Raw genomic sequence first — 15,053 nt, forward strand, 5'->3', positions numbered from 1 at the left:
GTTGCGGAATAGAAAGCCGACTCTAGATTTGATTTTGGATTGGAGATGTTTGATATGAGTCTGGAAGGAGAGTTTGCAGTCTAGCCAGACACCTAGGTACTTATAGATGTCCACATATTCTAGGTCGGAACCGTCCAGGGTGGTGATGCTAGTCGGGCGTGCGGGTGCAGGCAGCGAACGGTTGAAAAGCATGCATTTGGTTTTACTAGCGTTTAAGAGCAGTTGGAGGCCACGGAAGGAGTGTTGTATGGCATTGAAGCTCGTTTGGAGGTTAGATAGCACAGTGTCCAAGGAAGGGCCGGAGGTGTACAGAATGGTGTCGTCTGCATAGAGGTGGATCAGGGAATCGCCCGCAGCAAGAGCAACATCATTGATGTATACAGAGAAAAGAGTCGGCCCGAGAATTGAACCCTGTGGTACCCCCATAGAGACTGCCAGAGGACCGGACAACATGCCCTCCGATTTGACACACTGAACTCTGTCTGCAAAGTAGTTGGTGAACCAGGCAAGGCAGTCATTAGAAAAACCGAGGCTACTGAGTCTGCCGATAAGAATATGGTGATTGACAGTCGAAAGCCTTGGCCAGGTCGATGAAGACGGCTGCACAGTAATGTCTTTTATCGATGGCGGTTATGACATCGTTTAGTACCTTGAGCGTGGCTGAGGTGCACCCGTGACCGGCTCGGAAACCGGATTGCACAGCGGAGAAGGTACGGTGGGATTCGAGATGGTCAGTGATCTGTTTGTTGACTTGGCTTTCGAAGACCTTAGATAGGCAGGGCAGGATGGATATAGGTCTGTAACAGTTTGGGTCCAGGGTGTCTCCCCCTTTGAAGAGGGGGATGACCGCGGCAGCTTTCCAATCCTTGGGGATCTCAGATGATACGAAGGAGAGGTTGAACAGGCTGGTAATAGGGGGTGCGACAATGGCGGCGGACAGTTTCAGAAATAGGGGGTCCAGATTGTCAAGCCCAGCTGATTTGTATGGGTCCAGGTTTTCCAGCTCTTTCAGAACATCTGCTATCTGGATATGGGTAAAGGAGAAGCTGGGGAGGCTTGGGCGAGTAGCAGCGGGGGGGGAGGGGCTGTTGGCCAAGGTTGGAGTCGCCAGGAGGAAGGCATGGCCAGCCATTGAGAAATGTTTTTTGAAGTTTTCGATTATCATGGACTTATCAGTGGTGACCGTGTTACCTAGCCTCAGTGAAGTGGGCAGCTGGGAGGAGGTGCTCTTGTTTTCCATGGACTTTACAGTATCCCAGAACTTTTTGTAGTTAGAGCTACAGGATGCAAATTTCTGCTTGAAAAAGCTGGCCTTTGCTTTCCTGACTGACTGCGTGTATTGTTTCCTGACTTCCCTGAACAGTTGCATATCGCGGGGGCTCTTCGATGCTATTGCAGTTCGCCACAGGATGTTTTTGTGCTGGTCGAGGGCAGTCAGGTCTGGAGTGAACCAAGGGCTATATCTGTTCTTGGTTCTGCATTTTTTGAACGGAGCATGCTTGTCTAATATGGTGAGGAAGTAACTTTTAAAGAATGACCAGGCGTCCTCAACTGACGGGATGAGGTCAATATCCTTCCAGGGTACCCGGGCCAGGTCGATTAGAAAGGCCTGCTCGCAGAAGTGTTTTAGGGGGCGTTTGACAGTGATGAGGGGTGGTCGTTTGGCCGCGGACCCGTGGCGGATACAGGCAATGAGGCAGTGATCGCTGAGATCTTGATTGAAGACAGCAGAGGTGTATTTGGAGGGCAAGTTGGTCAGGATAATGTTTATTAGGGTGCCCATGTTTATGGATTTAGGGTTGTACCTGGTGGGTTCCTTGATGATTTGTGTGAGATTGAGGGCATCAAGCTTAGATTGTAGGACTGCCGGGGTGTTAAGCATATCCCAGTTTAGGTCACCTAACAGAACAAACTCTGAAGCTAGATGGGGAGCGATCAATTCACAGATGGTGTCCAGGGCACAGCTGGGAGCTGAGGGGGGTCGGTAGCAGGCGGCAACAGTGAGAGACTTATTTCTGGAGAGATTAATTTTTAAAATTAGAAGTTCGAACTGTTTGGGCATAGACCTGGAAAGTATGACAGAACTTTGCAGGCTATCTCTGCAGTAGATTGCAACTCCTCCCCCTTTGGCAGTTTTATCTTGACGGAAAGTGTTATAGTTGGGTATGGAAATCTCAGAATTTTTGGTGGCCTTCCTAAGCCAGGATTCGGACACGGCGAGGACATCAGGGCTGGCAGAGTGTGCTAAAGCGGTGAGTAAGGCAAACTTAGGGAGGAGGCTTCTGATGTTGACATGCATGAGGCCAAGGCTTTTTCGATCTGCTGACATGCTAAACATTTTGGGACTGTATTAAAGAGATGCTCCGGTACTTTTGGATAATTTTTAGCCAGCAGTTCTGAAAGTAGCACTCATGAGCCCAAAAATTGCCTCAGTCACATATGTGCAGATATGTGCGCCACGTCATCTCTCTCTCTCTCTCTCTCTGCTGTGTCCACTATGCCGTTGGGCCCGCCCTGCAACTTCATTGGATAACGCTGGGCAGGCCTCTTGCTAGCTGTCCCTCAAATGTGAGGGGCTGAAGCTCATTGGCTAAAATTCGAATTGCTAGGGTGCTGACCCATGTGGAGATAAAAATGTAGGAAACATGGCGCGACACATCTTCAAGAAAACAGTTGCTTTCAAACTATGGATTTTGTGGCTAATTGAGGTAAAGCAGTAATTCTGCTCATAGATTATGTATGTATGAACTACACATTGACACATCCATCCCAAAGCAGGATGTTTAAAAAATATTTTTTTTAGTTGCCAAAGTACATGTCTTTAACAGTGGACTAATGAAAAAAATACAGAAATATAGTTTTTGTGTGGATCTTTCCTTTAATGGCGGAGAATTGTTATATTATGTTGTATGAATAGTGAGCTTATGTTTTCATGTGAAAAATGCCATATGTATTGATCAAGCGTAAAAATGCTGTGTATGATCAACCACCCTTCCCCAAACAAACACCAATATATTGCATCATAAGTCATCATTACTCGTGATCCCTTTGAGGTAGCCACTTACTCAGTGTCCCTAAGTATAGCTTCATTGTCATTTTGCTGATTGTCAACAGGCACTGAACCTCCTGTGCCCTGCACTCCCTCTCACACAAAATAATTTCTGCGCACACAGCTTTTCAAGAAAGGAACAAATAATTGTACGATTGTACAGTACTGTAGGGGTGTGTACTGTACTCTGCTGGCTCATCACATTTTTACCTCAGGAGACACACAACAGCACAGAGCTGGACCTGCCTCTTTTGGCCCGCGAGCCAGCAATCAGCACTGTTGTCCTCGCTCTGGTTCCACTCCTCTTTTCCCAGAGTGGCTATGGTGAGGGGGGTCATTACAAGGCCAGCGTTTTGCTGTCTCCTCTGTGATGACTAATAATAACGGGCCGTAGCATTAGCAACACAGTGACTGTTCCACATTCTGGAACTGAACTCCCAGGGCACAGGTTTAATGGGTGTCTGCTGCAGGCGTCGGGGGCTGTGGTTAGAATCGGGCCCCGGCATGCATCACCGTGGCAGGGTTAGGGAGGTTATTGAAGTAGAGTAGGGTAATACAGCAACAGCACAAGGCTGGCCTCTCCTGTCTGGGCATGTATGTAGGGCCTCCACACAATGAGGCGCAATCCATTTCTGCAACCCCCGCCCATTCATTATGACATCTAAAATGAAGAATAAAAGTGATAGCCGCCATGGCTGGTATCCAGGGAAATGTATGCAGGGCAGGGGGGTAACGGATTGCAACAGAAGCAGGGGGGTAACGGATTGCAACAGAAAGCAGGGGGGTAACGGATTGCAACAGAAAGCAGGGGGGGAAGGATTGTACTGGCGCCCACTGAGAAACCCATAATATGAAACATGAGACGGACATTGAGACTGAACATGTCACGGTTGTTTAAATGTCCTCCATGGGGTGTCGCCTGGTAATAACAAGCGCTGCCCTTTCTGTCTGTCAACGCCTGTCATAATAATGCAGGTCCTACTGGTTGGACGGACGCACACACAACCTCTGTCAACTCAGAATTCAGCCTTGCTGCATGGTAATCCACAACAACTGTGAACAAGTTGAAGTTATGTTTCTATGTACTGCACATTACCTATGCCTTGAACAACTGAAGTATGAATCCAAATACAAGTATGAATCCAAATACAACAGGTGTAGCCTTTACCGTGAAATGCTTACTTACGAGCCCTTTCCCAACAATGCAGAGTTAAAAAGTACGAAAATGTGCAAATAAAAATAGAAAATAGGAAGACAATAGATAACAATAACGAGGCTATGTACAAGGAGTACCGAGTCAATGTGCAGGGGTACGAGGTAGTTGAGCTAATATGTATATGTAGGTAGGAGTAAAAGTGACAAGGCAATCAGGATAGTTAATAAACAGAGTAGCATCATTGTACGTATTTGAAGAGTGTAAAAATGTGTGTGTGGCGTTAATATGCATGCATGTGTGTGTGTGTGTGAGCATGTGTGTGTGTTTGTGTTGGAGTGTAAGTAAAAAAAAAAAACGTTTTTAAAACTTTGATTTAACTAGGCAAGTCAGTTAAGAACAAATTCTTAAGTATGTGTGAGTGTGTGGGTAGAGTCCAGTGAGTGTGTGGGTAGAGTCCAGCGAGTGTGTGGGTAGAGTCCAGCGAGTGTGTGGGTAGAGTCCAGCGAGTGTGTGGGTAGAGTCCAGCGAGTGTGTGGGTAGAGTCCAGCGAGTGTGTGGGTAGAGTCCAGCGAGTGTGTGGGTAGAGTCCAGCGAGTGTGTGGGTAGAGTCCAGCGAGTGTGTGGGTAGAGTCCAGCGAGTGTGTGGGTAGAGTCCAGCGAGTGTGTGGGTAGAGTCCAGTGAGTGTGCATAGAATCAGTGCAAGAGGGTCAGTGCAAAGCTAGGTCAATGCAAAACTAGGTCAATGCAAATAGTCCTGTTCACAACTGTTCAGCTGTCTTATGGCTTGGGGGTAGAAGCTGTTCAGGAGCCTTTTGGTCTCAGACTTGGCACTACGGTACCGCTTACCGTGCGGTAGCAGAATGAACGGGTCTATGGCTTGGGTGGCTGGGGTCTTTGACAATTTTCCGTGCTTCCACTGACACCGCCTGGTATAGAGGTTCTGGATGGCATGGAGCTCGGCCCCAGTGATGTACTGGGCTGTCCGCACCACCCTTTGCATCCGCCTTGCGGTCGGACGTCAAGCAGTTGCCATAACAGACGGTGATGCAGCAAGTCAAGATGGCAGCTGTCAAACTTTTTGAGGATAGGTATAATTTTTTTAATGATTCTGCATAAAGAGTGTTGGTTGGTTAGTTAGGTCAGTATGCAAGCAAGCACCTATCATAGTCTTTGTTCATGTTGCTGTATACTTAAGTTGATCACTCTTTTGTCGCTGAGAATTTTCCTGCACTGCAGAAAATGCAACTTGTAGTGTATTTGACTTGTGGTTTCCACTTGAAAATCTCAGACTTGATTTGCCAAAAACAAAAAATGTGTCAACCCCTACATAAACGTTCATAATTTATAATTCACATAATAATTCACATTTCCTGTTGCTGTAGGATTATTTACCTTCTGTAGCAAACTGGTTCAAATTAAGATTCTACATCTGTATGATTGAACCATGCCATCATGGTGATCTGGCATTGTGCAGACAGTTAATCCATACAACCCATTCAGCAACATATTATACCAGATCCTTTTGTTGATGTGGGACGTTTGACAGCTTCAACCCACCAGTCAAGCTGGGTGGCATCAGACTGGGCCTTGCACCCACTTTAGAGAGGCTTCTTTCTCACAACAACCAGATTATCCTAGACCAAGGTCACCCTGTGGCCCATGAAGCAACTAGAGAAGGGTGGCACTCACTCTGCCCCTCGCAAAAGAGGATTATGGGTAGAACACAGATGGCGATCACGCTGGTGGTTTCTGACGTGTGTGTGTGTGTGTGTCTCACAGGATCATGCGCTTCCCCTGGCAGTTGAGTAATGAGAAAGTCCGTCACATCTTGCAGGAGGCTCTGCGTGTGTGGAGTGAAGTCACACCCTTGAAGTTCACTGAGGTCAGCAGTGGGAGAGCTGACATCATCATCGACTTTACCAGGTAATCATCATACTACAGGTGTAGGATCTTAATTTTACCAGTATTGTCGTAACAAAATAGATCAACGCTGATAGACGAGAAGCAGGTACAGGGAGTGAACATTTAATTAACAATGGACATGAAACAGGACATGACAGCATCTGGACATGAACACATAATGACATTAATGCAGACACATGGAACAAACGAGGGCGCAGACAGTTATAGACAGGGCAATCAACAAAGGGAAGGAGTCCAGGTGAGTTCAATGAGCGCTGCTGCGCGTAATGATGGTGACAGGTGTGCGTAATGAAGGGCAGCCTGGCGCGCCAGAGAGGGAGAGCGGGAGCAGGCGTGACAATTTTAGTGTTTAGTTTAGTCCATAATGTGGCTTGGTCGATGGTTAGACTATTAGCTGGCCAAAATTAGGCTACATGAAAATTGCAATACTGTAAATATAACTGTGTGTTAGTGTGGGTTTTCAGTGAATTTATGTAAATCACAAAGCTCATCTGCATTTCCTGTGGCGCAGAACACTCTGAGAACCTGAGGCAAGCTTGGGATGAACTCTATTTCAGCTCACCTATTTCAGAAAATCTATTGAAATTCCAGTCATGCACTGGAAAATGTGTTATTGATTTCTATTACAGTTTTTAAATGTACTTTCAATATAACAGCATTACTGGTCATATTGTGTGCTGGTGCACATCATCAAAACTATTTGTATGTCTTGTATCACTTTCCTGACTCACTCAATATGTCTGTGTTTATCTGTGAAACACTCTACCTTTACTATAAATATTACTAATGCTAACACCCAGGACATCCTATTTCATCTGTCTTGTGCTTCTTATCAGGTTCATCTTGTTGACTTAGAGATGTGAAGCTCTCATTTTATCAGACAAAAACAAAAGGACCTTTTCAAAAGAGAAGTTGAGGGATTAGCGTTGATGGTTGTACAGATAATCAGCTTTGCTGTTGGACATTCATACAGCTATGTTCATGACTTGTTATCTGTTAGGGGAAGAGGTGGGAAATAAGGGAGTGGTGTTACAGCTAGTACAGGTGTAGCATTTTTCACAGGCCAACACTAGTGTTCAGTTATCTCGGTCCAATCACCAAACTTGAGGGCAATTTTCATTTACTCAATCAAATCTAAAAATGTGATGCAGGTGTGCATGAATTTGTGAATGTCCATTTATCTTCAAAGAAATGTAATTCCTGAATTACATTTTCTAATTTGGAACCTGAACTCACCAACTCAGTTAAACTGAGTTGAATTGACCCCAACCCTGCCCATCTCTCACCCATGTCTATAATAAGCCATGCTCATGGGCGAATCGTTCCCCCCCTCTCCATCCTGAATGCACTTGAATGTTACAAAGCAGGACTTGTTAGCTACGGTTTATTTGAATGAAAAGCCTCAGGGCACATTTTTTCAACTCTCAATGGATTTCTCGTGTTGGCACGAGCACAACAGCATCACATTCCCTTGTTGTAAATGACTGCAGCTTTAGAGCATCCACCTACACACCAGACCTATTTACATGTTTCTTCTCTCAGACGATACTGTATCCGCCCTCGAGACCTTTGCCTTTGTAAGTAGAGATTAACACTGACGTTCTGTCTCGTCCCGCTGCGGAGTTCATTTTTCCAAGGTAATGTACAGAACAGAGGCGTTTATCCTGGTTATACCACAGTTGTAAAATAAAAAAATCCTAAAGCACATATTTCCCGGAAGAAATAACATGTTTTCGTAGATATTACAATTTTTTTGTCTTTTTTATAAGTTAATTCATACTTTCTCATCATTTGACCCAGTCGTTAGTTACATCACTATGCAGGCTGGCAACATTAATTGGGTTTAATCGCTGTGGTATGAGCCGTAACTCAATGCCCCCACAGTGCGATGGGTCTGAGCAATGGCATAGTTTAGGACATTGTACCATACATCAAAAAGATGCCTCAGTAATGACATGATGTTCAGTTACTGTACTAGGTGGGATCTCGACATCGAGAGGGTTATGGAGCCGCAAGATTTGTTATAGACCCAGATTTTTTACTGTCTGCAATGACAGCATTACTTTGATTATTTACTGTACAGAAGGTCCATGGAGCCTACTTGAATATCTGAGCAGAAAGGAAAGGATCAAATGTCAATTTCCCCTTTGAATGCATCTTCATTAATGTTGAAATGGATACATGGATACATCCCTTGTATATAAGCAACAGTACAAACATAATAACAAACATATGGGAATCAGATTTGTAAGGAGCCCATAAAGCAGGGTTCCCAAACTGCCGGCCCACGGTTGGTTTTACTTGGCCCCCCAAGTTTTCTGAGCAAAGAAAATGTATATATATATTTTTTTATACTGAGCAAAAATATAAACGCAACATGCAACAATTTCAACAATTTTACTGATTTACATTTCAAATAAGGAAATCAGTCAATTGAAATAAATTCATTAGGCACGAATCTATAAATTTCATATGACTGGGCAGGAAGCCCAAACAGTTGGGAGCCAGGCTCACCCATTGGGGAGCTAGGTCCAGCCAATCAGACTGAGGTTTTCCCGATAAAAGGGCTTAATTACAGACAGAAATACATCTCAGTTTCATCAGCTGTCCGGGAGGCTGGTCTCAGACGATCCCGCAGGTGAAGAAGCTGGATGTGGAGGCTGGTGTGGTTACACGTGGTCTGCGGTTGTGAGACCGGTTGGACGTACTGCCAAATTCTCTAAAACAACGTTGGAGGCGGCTTATGGTAGAGAAATTAACATTTAATTATTTGGCAACAACTCTGGTGGACATTCCTGCAGTCAGCATGCCAATTGCACACTCCCTCAACACTTGAGACATCTGTGTAACAAAACTGCACATTTTGTGTGACAAAACTGAACATTTTAGTGTGGCCTTTTATTGTCCCTAGCACAAGGTGTACCTGTGTAATGATCATGCTGTTTAATCAGCTTCTTGATATGCCACACCTTTCAGGTGGATGGGTTATCTTGGCAAAGGAGAAATGCTCACTAGCACAAAATTTGAGAGAAATAAGATTTTTGTACATATGGAACATTTCTGGGATCTTTTATTTTAGCTCATGAAACATGGGACCAACACCAACATGTTGCGTTTATATTTTTGTTCGGTATAACATTTTCATAGTTGGACATAAAAGACTGTAAAAACACCAGGAAATCAGCTCCAAGTTTTCTATTCCCAAGTATTCCCACGCATAATAGAGAGACGTGATCGTATACAAATCTAAGCAAGGTTTGAAATGATCTGTTTGGGATTCTTGCAGTCAAATTGCAGTCTACAAATTATTTGTAATTAAGTTCCCAGGCCCTCCGACCATCCGCTTAAGAAGAAAATTTGCCCGCAGCTGAATCTAATGCCCTAAAGTGACTAATGAAGTGGTGAACTTTGTCTAAAATAAAATGTCTGACCACCCTTCCTTGTGCCTCTGTGTTTGTTGTGTAGGTACTGGCATGGTGACAACCTGCCTTTCGATGGTCCTGGAGGCATTCTGGCCCATGCTTTTTTCCCCAGAACTCACCGGGCAGGCGACATCCACTTTGACTATGATGAGAGTTGGACAGTGGGAAACAGCATGGGTGAGTGAATAGCAGAAATAACCTATTTAATTTACCGGTCTATATCAGTGGAGGCTCCTCGCAGGAGGAAGGGGAGGACCGACCTCCAGAGTGAATTTCATAAAAATAAAAATAGTGAAACATTAAAAAAGATAAAACTATACTAAAAATGTTCACGTCACAAAATAATTGATTAAAATGCACTGTTTTGCAATAAAGGTGTACAGTAGCCTCAGCAGCAGTCTGTAGGGTATCACCATGGTTTAGCCAGAGGACAGCTTCTGTCCTCCTCTAGGTACATCGATTTCAATACAAAACCTAGGAGGCTCATGGTTCTCACCCCTTTCCATAGACTTACACAGTAATTATGACAACTTCCAGAGGATGTCCTCCAACCTATCCGAGCTCTTGCAGCATGAACTGACATGTTGTCCACCCAATCAAAGATAAGAGAATAAATCTAGTACTGAAAGCTATTGCTAGCTAGCACTGCAGTGAATAAAATGTGGTGAGTAGTTGACTCAGAGAGCAAGAAAGACAGTAGTTTAACAGTTTTTAACAAATTTATTCCAAAACTAAAGAGAAGCAAGAGAGCGAGAGAGAGAGCTAGATATATTTGGTTGTATTTTTTTTTTTAACTTTCACTTAGCTAGCAAATGCAGCTAGCTAGTTTAGCCTATTCAAAAACCCAGATCAAACAGAGAGGGATGCTATGTTTGCTAGCTGGCTATGGCTATCCAACACTGGAACTCTTCCAAGTTAAGGTAAGATTTTGGTTTTATTAATTTATGATTGTAGCGGCTTTACTAATGCATTAGTTCTAGTAGCTATGTTGACTATGGCGTGACAACGATGTAGGCTGTATGTCGCGTTTAGCGGTCATGATATGAAGGTTTGGTTTGGAAAGGTTTTTCGCCTGGTCACAGATAGCTGATGTGTTGTGCACTGGTCTACACGGGAAGGGAAAAGGTGAGAGGAGGAGAACCCGTAGATAGTAGTGATAAATAATTATATATACAACGAGCAAAGAGATCATGATGTTTTTATGTGGCTGCTATGAACGTGAATGTGTTTGTGTGTGATCAGGGGTGTATGTATAGATACCGATTCTATCGAGGAAAAACATTTCTTAAACGGAAGCAAATGGAACGAAGCGGGGATAAACGTACCTGAATTTGTCCAATAGAAACTCATATTTGCAACTGTTGGACTAATGATTACACCCTAGATCAGCTAAATTCAGGCAAGAGTGTGCAAGGCGATTTTGAATGTGCCAATGTCTGTCACCTTGATTACTCAACATTCTCTCAACCTGTGCACCTACGCTGTAAACTTCCATTCATAGGCTAGATTGTACCAATCTCATGATGGGTACAGGGAAAATGTGAATATCATGTAGTAGCCTAAACATATCGATGTTACATTGAGCTGGGTGAATGGAATAAGAATGAGAGTCATCCAATATGCTGTAATAGGCCATCTCATTAAAATAATTCTCTCATCTTAAACGGCACTGACCGCCACTGGTCTCTAGGTAGTAGTTTATAAGTGAAGATACTGAACAAACATTGCTAGAGATACTGCCTAAATCTTGCTCAGGCAAGTATGGTTGATGCCCTCTGTTTCAATGTCACTGACCATTGTCCCATGGTGGTCCTGCAGGCACGGATCTCCTGCAGGTGGCGGCCCATGAGTTTGGCCACGTCCTCGGCCTCCAGCACTCCCTGGTCGACGGAGCCGTCATGTCCCCCTTCTACAGCTTCTCCTATCCCCTGGAGCTGAGCGACGATGACAAGCAGGGCATCCAATACCTGTATGGTCCGCTGCGAAAAGCCCCGCCCGTCATCACAGAGACCAATGAGATCGAAACCACTGTGGTGAGGACTGAATATGACAAGACATTAATAGAAGTTCAACTTATCAGTGAACACATCCATTGTTGGGAGCAAATAGGTAACAACTGGAATATTAGTAGATTGACACGCAATGCTCGTTTCAGTGACTCAATTTGTTGAGATTGAAGAAAGTTTCCAGGCTGAGTTGAGCTTCCGCCATTTTGATTTTGCATGACATAACCTGTGCTCACTCTGTCTCTTTCTCCATGACTTGGCCACAGCCGGACCCCTGCAGGACTAACTTTGATGCCGTGTCCATGATCAGAGGGGAGATGTTCTTCTTCAAGTCCCGCTACGTGTGGCGTATCCGTGATGGCCAACTGCAGGCGGGGTACCCGGCGCTAGCAACACGCCACTGGAGGGGGATCCCCGACAACATCGATGCGGCCTACGAAGACAAGACTGGAAACAGCTGGTTCTTCCAAGGTAAATTCAGCTAAATTCAGTTCCACCATAGAAATAGAATACCTGCCATAGTCTGGGGTTTTACCCATTCTAATGTGTATTTCTATGGGATCCACTGCTCTGCTGGTAGCAGTTGATTTTGAGCTCTGATATTTGGCAGGCGTGGTAAGGAGTACAGAAGTAGCTCATCGTAGGGCAGTGTGTCTAATTGTTTTTAAATTAGCTATTTTTATGACCGGACAGTTCAAAACAGACAGGAGAGGCCCAAGGTGAGAGTCAAACCCCTGTCGCCAGGGCGTACGTGTGGTTCAGAGTCGGGACCTTAGAGCGCAGTACCAGACTCTCGCATGTTGGTAGCAGTTCCGAGTGGGACCATAAGTGTTTCGTTTTGAGACAGACATTTTTCTGAAAGTCAGACACAGGAGGCTTCTGAGGGGAAGACAGCTCATAATAATGGCCAGAACAGAGCAAATGGAATGGCATCATACACCTGGAAACCATGTGTTTGATATACAGTGGGGAGAACAAGTATTTGATACACTGCCGATTTTGCAGGTTTTCCTACTTACAAAGCATGTAGAGGTCTGTAATTTTTATCATAGGTACACTTCAACTGTGAGAGACGGAATCTAAAACAAAAATCCAGAAAATCACATTGTATGACTTTTAAGTAATTAATTTGCCTTTTATTGCATGACATAAGTATTTGATCACCTACCAACAAGTAAGAATTCCAGCTCTCACAGACCTGTTAGTTTTTCTTTAAGAAGAGAGTTCTCTACTCATTACCTGTATTAACTGCACCTGTTTGAACTCGTTACCTGTATAAAAGACACCTGTCCGCACACTCAATCAAACAGACTCCAACCTCTCCACAATGGGCAAGACCAGAGAGCTGTGTAAGGACATCAGGGATAAAATTGTAGACCTGCACAAGGCTGGGATGGGCTACAGGACAATAGGCAAGCAGCTTGGTGAGAAGGCAACAACTGTTGTTGGCGCAATTATTAGAAAATGGAAGAAGTTCAAGATGACGGTCAATCATCCTCGGTCTGGGGCTCCATGCAAGATCTCACCTCGTGGAGCATCAATGATCATGAGGAAGGTAAGGGATCAGCCCAGAACTACACGGCAGAACCTGGTCAATGACCTGAAGAGAGCTGGGACCACAGTCTCAAAGAAAACCATTAGTAACACACTACGCCGTCATGGAATAAAATCCTGCAGCGCACGCAAGGTCCCCCTGCTCAAGCCAGCGCATGTCCAGGCCCGTCTGAAGTTTGCCAATGACCATCTGGATGATCCAGAGCAGGAATGGGAGAAGGTCATGTGGTCTGATGAGACAAAAATAGAGCTTTTTGGTCTAAACTCCACTCGCCGTGTTTGGAGGAAAAAGAAGGATGAGTACAACCCCAAGAACACCATCCCAACCGTGAAGCATGGAGGTGGAAACATCATTCTTTGGGGATGCTTTTCTGCAAAGGGGACAGGACGACTGTACCGTATTGAGGGGAGGATGGATGGGGCCATGTATTGCGAGATCTTGGCCAACAACCTCCTTCCCTCAGTAAGAGCATTGAAGATGGGTAGTGGCTGGGTCTTCCAGCATGACAACGACCCGAAACACACAGCCAGGGCAACTAAGGAGTGGCTCTGGAAGAAGCATCTCAAGGTCCTGGAGTGGCCTAGCCAGTCTCCAGACCTGAACCCAATTGAAAATCTTTGGAGGGAGCTGAAAGTCCGTATTGCCCAGCGACAGCCCCGAAAGCTGAAGGATCTGGAGAAGGTCTGTATGGAGGAGTGGGCCAAAATCCCTGCTGCAGTGTGTGCAAACCTGGTCAAGAACTAGAGGAAACGTATGATCTCTGTAATTGCAAACAAAGGTTTCTATACCAAATATTAAGTTCTGCTTTTCTGATGTATCAAATAATTGTCATGCAAATTAATTACTTAAAAATCATACAATGTTTTCTGGATTTTTGTTTTAGATTCCGTCTCTCACAGTTGAAGTGTACCTATGATAAAAATTACAGACCTCTACATGCTTTGTAAGTAGGAAAACCTGCAAAATCGGCAGTGTATCAAATACTTGTTCTCCCCACTGTATTTGATACCATTCCACTGATTCCGCTACAGTCATTACCACGAGCCCCTTCTCCCCAATTAAGGTGCCACCAACCTCCTGTGAAGTCAGGTTTGGTCAAACTTCTAAAAAGAAAGTATTTGACAGCAGATCACCAGAGGGGTAAATGTAAAGTGATATTAGTTGCTTCACACAAACAATCCACGGCTTAACGACTCTGCTCTGGTTTTGTTTATTTTAACAGCGTTGATCATAGTGATGACAGATGGCAGAAACATGGTCTAGTCTTGCAAGGGTGTATAGTGTGTGTGTGTGTGTGTGTGTGTGTGTGTGTGTGTGTGTGTGTGTGTGTGTGTGTGTGTGTGTGTGTGTGTGTGTGTGTGTGTGTATTTATATATATATATATATATATATATATATATATATATATATATAAATATGTATATATATACGATTGTCTGCGTGTGCCTGTGTGCAAAGGCGTATGTGCGTGTATGTGTCTCTGTGTGTGTGTGTCTGTGGATGTGTGTTGTTTTATTGGCGTCTAAACTCTCCACCTCCCACCAGGGCTCAGCCAGTGTTTGGGTGGGCCAATTAGGCCCAGCAGTTAGCAGAAGCTCCTATAAGCACAGCAGCAGCAGCAGTAGAAGGGAGAGAAAACAGCAGCAGTAAGGAGAGAGAGGAAACAGCAGTAGTAGGGAGGGAGAGGAAACAGCAGCAGTAGGAAGGGAGAGGAAACAGCAGCAGTAGGGAGGGAGAGGAAACAGCAGTAGTATGGAGGGAGAGGAAACAGCAGTAGTAGGGAGGGAGAGGAAACAGCAGCAGTAGGGAGGGAGAGGAAACAGCAGCAGTAGGGAGGGAGAGGAAACATCAGTAGTAGGGAGGGAGAGGAAACAGCAGTAGTAGGGAGGGAGAGGAAACAGCAGCAGTAGGGAGGGAGAGGAAACAGCAGCAGTAGGGAGG

General features: G+C 44.7%; 1 protein-coding gene across 1 annotated transcript in view; it reads left to right on the forward strand.

Annotated features, from left to right (window-relative positions):
- The window catches only part of mmp11b (matrix metallopeptidase 11b), a 38,816-nt gene that overhangs the window by 20,071 nt on the left and 3,692 nt on the right, over positions 1-15,053 (forward strand). The window contains exons 3-6 of the mRNA XM_055875270.1: positions 5,986-6,129; positions 9,595-9,728; positions 11,370-11,584; positions 11,824-12,028. Of these exons, the coding sequence (XP_055731245.1) occupies positions 5,986-6,129; positions 9,595-9,728; positions 11,370-11,584; positions 11,824-12,028 (698 nt within the window). The remainder of the gene's footprint in view (positions 1-5,985; positions 6,130-9,594; positions 9,729-11,369; positions 11,585-11,823; positions 12,029-15,053) is intronic.

Source organism: Salvelinus fontinalis, chromosome 21, assembly GCF_029448725.1.
Source record: "Salvelinus fontinalis isolate EN_2023a chromosome 21, ASM2944872v1, whole genome shotgun sequence".
In the NCBI taxonomy this organism is placed as follows: Eukaryota; Metazoa; Chordata; class Actinopteri; order Salmoniformes; family Salmonidae; genus Salvelinus; species Salvelinus fontinalis.